At 46.8% G+C, this 7,252-nt stretch overlaps 1 protein-coding gene across 1 annotated transcript; it reads right to left on the bottom strand.

Moving 5' to 3' along the window:
* Positions 1-201: 201 nt before the first annotated feature.
* LOC123139095 (ubiquitin carboxyl-terminal hydrolase 23) lies at positions 202-6,336 on the bottom strand. The gene is made up of 12 exons (XM_044558900.1): positions 6,014-6,336; positions 5,186-5,303; positions 4,211-4,321; positions 3,909-4,081; positions 3,481-3,807; positions 3,250-3,375; positions 2,385-3,098; positions 2,129-2,293; positions 1,925-2,020; positions 895-1,798; positions 679-772; positions 202-595 (listed from the first exon to the last, which is right to left on the bottom strand). The coding sequence occupies exons 1-12, from the start codon at positions 6,230-6,232 to the stop codon at positions 433-435; spliced, it is 3,210 nt and encodes a 1,069-aa protein (XP_044414835.1). The 5' UTR covers positions 6,233-6,336; the 3' UTR covers positions 202-432.
* Positions 6,337-7,252: the final 916 nt, after the last annotated feature.

The following is a 7,252-nucleotide window of genomic DNA, read 5'->3' as shown; positions in this document are numbered from 1 at the left end:
ATTCATGTCCGAGCGGATATCACGTGACGCGATCTCCACCACAAGCACCAACAACGAAGCAGATCGGGCGAGGAGCGCTATATCACGTGGCCCCAAATAAGTCCCTTTCTACAAAAATCCCCAAATACATGTCTCAACTTTATACTAACTTGTACCAAAAAAGCAGCGCTGGACAAAGGGCCAGGAGCGACGTACAAAATATTGGATTTGTTGCTCGATCTGATCACTGGTCACTCAGAAAACGAACAATATGCTTCGAATATCTGTCAGGGCTCTTACATAACACACCAAGGATGGGGGGGTAAACACTGGAGGAAAAACAGAGAGCAACTACTGTAACGTACACCAAGGAGGGAAGCAAAACAAGAATAAATGAAAATGATCACTGCAAAACTGGGTGATAGATACAACAACATCGTCGGCTGCGATTTGTCATATCCTGCGAGGCTGGTTTCCCCATCTGGCCTGGTCGGATCTCGGTCTCTTCCTCGGCCGTGCTCTGACATCGGCCGCCTCTTGGAACGGGTTCGGTCCGTTCGACTCCTCCCGTGGCTTCCTCACCTTCTTCCTTTTCCCGCGGTCATACTGCTCGTCCCTGGGAACAAACATGAGATGAGTGATCCCCTAAAGTAAAGAACCTGGCACCACAAAGAAATTAACCGCTGTTTGCAAACCTACCATTCATCTAGCACATAACCAATACTCTCGGCCCTTCTCGAATATTGAAACTCTGACTTTCTACCCGACATGTCAGTGTCATCCCACAGTGGAACTGCGAAACAAAATCAATGAGACTGTAAATATTTAATGCTGATGGCAGCGAAGAAAAATGAGAAACGCATTTCTGCAAGGTTGTGCATATGCTAGCAACAGAAGAGAGTTATATGTGCTTACCGGTAATTTCACTCAAACCCCTCGTGAGCAGATCGAAATGCGAGGGGACTCTCTCGTTTGCATCTGCGCTGTTTCGTGAATCAGTCTGGTCCGCAACAGAGCTTACGCATGGACCTGGTAGCTCGGCACTAGCGGGTGTTGCATCCTTGTCATCTTTCTTGTCCACGGGAAGATCAGCAGCACTGCTGGAGCGCTCAGCGAGATGTGGTTTCTTCGTGGATATCTCAACACCATTATCAGAACTTGCAGGGGCGCGGGAGCGTTTGCGTCTTCTATGGGATTTACATGATATGTCCTTGGTAAAAACAGTTTCTGATGTTGATGTCTGCTGATCATCAGCGATGATTCCATTGTCAATGGACTGCCTTTTAGCTCTTTTGTGTTTCCTTTTCTTGTGCAGTTTTAGTGCAGCAAGTAAAGGTTGCTTGGACACAAAAAGCAAGTGCACAGTTGAATAATCCGTATGCTTCTTGGACTTCAAATCCTTCATTGTACGTAAATTACCATGGCATGGATCCTTATCCAACACTTGTGCAGGGTCTTCAGGGCAAATCACCTGGGCAGAAGCTTCAGGGCAGATCACGTGTGCAGGAACTTCAGGGCAGATCACCTGTGCAGGAACTTCAGGGCAGATCGCCTGTGCGGACACTTCAGGGCAGATCGCCTGTGCAGGATCTTCAGGGCAGATCGCCTGTGCGGACACTTCAGGGCAGATCGCCTGTGGAGAAACTTCAGGGCAGATCGCCTGTGCAGAAACTTCAGGGCAGATCGCCAGTGAAGAAACTTCAGGGCAGATCGCCAGTGAAGAAACTTCAGGGCAGATCGGCTGTGCGGAAACTTCAGAATAGATGTGTGCCTCAGAGTGAGCCTGCCCAGCTACCAGATCTTTGTTCTGCATAGAAGCCTGCATTTGGAAAATCAAGTTACATCCAAATAGAGCCAAGACATGCTATGGCCGGTGTTATATTAATGGGCCATGATCTGCATCATCATTATGTAATCCAAACGGAGAGGGGGCGGAGGGGGGTACCTGCTCCTGTGCATTTGCAATGCAGTCGGTGTCCTTCACATAAAGCTCCTCCACCGTAGCCTGGCCAACCTCTGCTGTTTTAGTCTGGACTGAAGTCTGCAGAAACAATGTTTCACAAATTAAATCTACATGCATAAGTATGATTGTTACTTCTTTTCATGCATGTAGGGGGGTGAGGGAATGGACAGGTGATTGATTGGATACCTGCTCCACTGCATTTGTTATAGCACCTGTGCTCTCCGCAGAAAGCTCCTCCATAGCTATTTCATCAGGTTGCTTCCCAGACTCTGCTGACTCTTTAGCTTCATTACAGCAGGTTAAATCTTCTCTACTGGGCATTGTTCCATTAGAAACAGAAAGCATCGTATGCTGCCATGTTGGGAACAGAAAGCAATAGTGTTAACACTCAAATATAAAATTATACTAATGCAAAGACCAATGGCAAGCATCATATGATTACCTTGGTTTTCTTTATTTCTGCACTTTCCGCTGGCTTACTTGTATTGAGAGTTTGTTCACCACATGGATCTGTTCGAGGTTCAGAAGCCTGGTGATTTTCTTCCAACATCCCATCACCGCCATTGCATATGGGCAAGGCAGCAGTACTGCCTTTACCTGAATCAGTAAATGCACCATCGGACTCAGGTTGCTGTTCTTGCAATGGCTTCTCATACGCCTTCGGGTCACAGCTTGAATTATGAGGAACAGTAACATCAGGCTGTGCTGATGAAACTATCTCCCTTGCACTATCTGAAGTTGTCTTGGTTGTGTTGATGGACAAGGTAGCAGCAGCTGTCTGTACTGAAACCATACCATTGTTTTGGACACCATTGTTTTGGACAGCTGCGGCTTCAATAACTCCAGTACTGCTAGAATATTTTGAACACTGGCCTTGTGAGCTGCTGCCAAAAATGCTAGGACGACCATCATCTGGGTTCTGCTTCTGCGACTTAACATCTCCATTGGTAAATGAGGGAACATTCAATTTTGCTTCCATTAAACCGTTTCGAATTGTGCCATTCATATTAGCGGTCTTCTCAGAAATAGCATTCTTAACTAACGAACCAGCAGCACCATTATTTTTGAACATCACTGAGCTCCTCACCCTGTCACGCACATAGAATAACATATAGGCTTTCTGCCTCAATACATCTGCCTCACGAACTTGGCAAACCTGGAAGTATCCACAAATAATGAACATCAGAAGAAGAAAGACAGTACAAGACATGGTAAATGCAGGTATACAAAGACAGTACGAAAAGCTTGCACCAAAGTTTGGCAGAAGTTTACATGAGTGCAAATTCATTGGAAAACTAAAATTCTACCTCGTTATCATCAAGATTGTGCCAAATCCCACTAGAAGTCCGAACAAAGCAATAATAGTGACCTGATTGTGTATTCCAGCCAGCATGAACCAACACACCATAAAGACTGTATCTGAAATCCATGCCCTTCAGATATGAACATAACCACAGTAAGTTGTAAGGAGAGGTTCACTAGAGACAAATACAAAACTAGAATCGGAAGATTAATACTTTCGTCAACTAGTTACTCACTTCTGAATTACTGACAAATGGCTTCAAGTTCAAAGTTGACTGAAAATCCACTTTTTTGTTGATCTTTTGACCAGGGTTAAAAGGACTAAAACGCTTCAGATGAATTGTCAATACATCAGGAGCCTTATCAATTGTAAATCTTTTCTTGGCCACAACTTTTTTCTTGCAGCTCTGGCAGTTGTACTGCTTCTCCCCGCCATCTAAAGCCTCTTCTTCAGTAAAATTTTGAAGTGCTTTCACCAACGTAGCAGCATTAGCAATTTCCAGACTGAGATCCAGGAAAGGATCGAATTTGCTGGAACAGTGGGAGCAACTTGCACATCTCACCTGTAATGCCCATAAATATAGCCACGCAGTGATGAAATCAGGAATACATTTGCCATCGATATTACCAATATAATGGTAATTGACCAATTAACAGAACTTACCTGACTTCTTAAGCGGCCACCAAATATTCTGTGAACTAGACTGGTCTCATAAGCACTCGGAGACTGACTTGGTATACCCGAAGGTAAACAGCATTTGTGCATGGACTCAAGTAAGTTAACCATTAGCTCGTGTGCATCTTCCTGCCTATAGTAACGAAAACTACGAGAAATGCCTGTCTAGCAGTTAAAGATAGCATAATTCAATGATGAATTTGGAAAAATTAGATAGTTATCGTGATTCAATATTTAAATTCAAAAGAAAAATATACTGTCAAGTTAAGCTATAGCACATGAAAGGATACATTTTAAGTTCTTCACAAACTGCACCGGTGTCAATATCTTCCCAGTTGACTGTAGGGCACATCTAACATGGTTCTGGAGAGCACACAGTGCACAGAATCCAGCTGCTCGGCCTTAACAAATAATAATTAAATCAGTATTGGTACTGTCAGAAAAGCAGCAACTGCCAATGAGAGAATATTTTTCCATACTTCTTTGATAAATGATAACAGATGCTCTGCTACTACAGAACTGGTGATGAGATATACCACATATAATTACTCCCTCCGTCACCAAATAGATGGTGTGTATAAATCAGTCAAAATGTCAACTATTAATAAGTTTGACCAAATATATAGAAGAAAATATCAACAAACTGCAATATTGAATAACTACATTATGAATATATAGCTCATGGTGGATATTGATATTGAGTTGGTATTGTTCATCTTCATATTTTTACACATATAACTGGTCAAACTTGAAAGCATTGACTTTTTGACTTAGGAGGGAGTAAATGAAATTGGAATATTCTGCCAAAGAGGTAAAACTAATATTCTTTTCAATCAAATGAAATGTCTCAAGAAGCAAAAATTGCCATGCAACCGCAAACATACTAATATGCAGTGGTGTATCAACCATGTACACCTAAAGATCCCACCAGGGGGCTGAAAACTGCTGCCCCAATCATGTTGCACACAAACCATTTTACTGGCAAATGCGTCATCCGCAACCAGCAACAAAATGCTGTTTCGCTGCTAGGAACACTGTCTCAAAAAGCAATAATTGGGATGCAACTGCAAGGTACTGACAGGCAGTTGTGTACATCAACCAATGCGCTTTTTTGGTCATAGACTAAACATTTTACTAGAAAATGTGTAATGTTCAAAGACAGCAAGAAAGGCTGTTTCACCGGTTGGGACTCGCACGGCCAACACCATCATACTATCCCGTGCGACGAATTGATAGGTTTGGTTGTCAAGTGGCATCAAACTTACATGATGATGACGTGTGCTTCCCGCTCTGCAGGTACGCCACGAAGGGCTCTGTGTACGTCAGGCATTGCAGGACCGAGTTGAGGTAGCACGTATTGCCGAGATTATGCAAGCCAGCCCCCTGCATTATGCACACAAGAGGGCACCTCAGTGAATTCAGTTCACTTGAATTACAAGTACAGCATCATGCATGTATCAGGCATCAACAAATTCCCAGGTAATGGTCAGGCACCAGGGCACCTCAGTGAATTCACTTCGATGAGGTTATTTTACAGCCTCATGTTTCAGGCACATCGGCAGCACCTCAGCAAATTCACTTCGCTGGTATTATTTCACAGCCTCATGTTTCAGGCGCATCGGCGGCACCTCAGCGAATTCACTTCGCTGGTATTATTTTACAGCCTCATGTTTCTGGCGCATCGGCGTAGAGATAAAATCAAACGCCAGGGCACCTCAGTGAATTCACTTCGCTGGTATTATTTTATATGTATTGGCAAATTCCCGATGTAAAAATCAAACGGTGGTGATAACACAACTAGCCAAATTCCGAAGGAAACAGAGTGAGTTCAACAAATTTTCCATCAGAACCGACCCCAAAAACAGAGTCATCATTTCCAACCCCAAAATCTCGTCAGTGAGCCCCCAAAAAAACACTTGCCGAAGTGCAGAACTGCGAAATTCAGCTCACCACGAGCGAATATGAGGAATTCCTGCGAGTAAAAACCCAACAGACTGCGGCTCCAGTGCCGCACTCACGAGCCAATTCGCAAATTCCCAAATCCAAACAAAAAAAAATCCCGAAAAATAATGTGCGGGCGCGCGCGCACTCACGATTCTTCGCAGGTAGACCCTGGCGGCGGCGAGCTCCCGATCGAGCCCGCCCGCGCCCGCTTCGCCCTTCTTCTCCCGCGCCGCCGCCGCCGCTAGCGCCAAGCGCCTGTCGGGGTTCTGGTACGGCCTCCGCATCGGGGCCCCTCCGGCCGCCCCCGCCCCCTGCCTCGCCGCCGCGTGGAACTGGATCCTCCGGTGCGCCGCCGCCGCCTCGCCCATTCGTCTAGGGTTCCGCGCAGCGGGCCAGCTGGGCGGATCGGAGGGCCGATTAGCCTGCTTGATTCCGGGTCTAATTCGCTGGGGGTTTAAAACGTGCGGCCTCGATCGACCGGCTTGGGGGCGGGTCTGGTGCGGCCCACCGCCCACGGAGACGGGCGGCCGTGGGGTTTGTGATCGTAACCGACGTAGCCCTTGGCGGGTGGACGGCTGGGATCAGGCCGCTGGGGGTAGAGCGCCCATGCGGAGCGTCGGTTAGCCGGGCCCATGGTTGCAGAGGAGACGGCGCGGCGGGCGGTCGGGTCCGGTCGGCGGAAGCGACGAGGCCGAGCTGATGATTGAGCCGAAAGTTCGGAACGAGCTGGCGATGCTGGGTGCCGGGTGGGGTTCGGGTGCGTGTCCGTTCGATGGAGGCAAAGGCTGGCGTGGTGGTTGCGTGCCATCCTCCCGTATTTTATTCCGGTTGGTGCACTCCGCGGGAAGACGGGGCCGTGCACGTCGGGCCAGGAGCCGGTGCGGCGCGCTGAGGGCGTAGTGGCCGACGGCGAGGTTATCCGACGACGCGGCGAGAGTGGCCTCTTCGGCGATGGGGTGGTTCGATAACCCGACCACGACCATTCCGTGGCGAAGCCCTGTGCCGGAACCAGGTTTGCCTCGTGTTTGGCAATAGTAGAAGAGGGAATGCGATTCTGAGGCCAGGTTTTTATGCGCAAAAAAAATAAGGTGACAGGCGGCTTCCGGAAGAAGCTGGTGAGGGAATATCTTACGGGAGAAGCCACTAGAGAAACCAGACGATACCCCGTGTTGCCCGGTGCCGCGGAATTGGACATGTAGTGTTCTTTTCCTTTTTGATGATGGAGATGTAGTTTTTCTAAATGTTGTGTAGGATATTAATTCAGTTCTTATGGTTTTAGCTACGTAAGAGATTTCTGTGTGAGAATGAAAATATCTTAGCACAAAAATGTGTACACTCGTCGCAATTGAATGCAATGTGATTTAAAACCCCGCTTAGAATGCACAAAT

Source organism: Triticum aestivum, chromosome 6B (assembly GCF_018294505.1).
Source record: "Triticum aestivum cultivar Chinese Spring chromosome 6B, IWGSC CS RefSeq v2.1, whole genome shotgun sequence".
Lineage (NCBI taxonomy): Eukaryota > Viridiplantae > Streptophyta > Magnoliopsida > Poales > Poaceae > Triticum > Triticum aestivum.
This window is presented reverse-complemented; position numbering and strand designations above follow the sequence as displayed.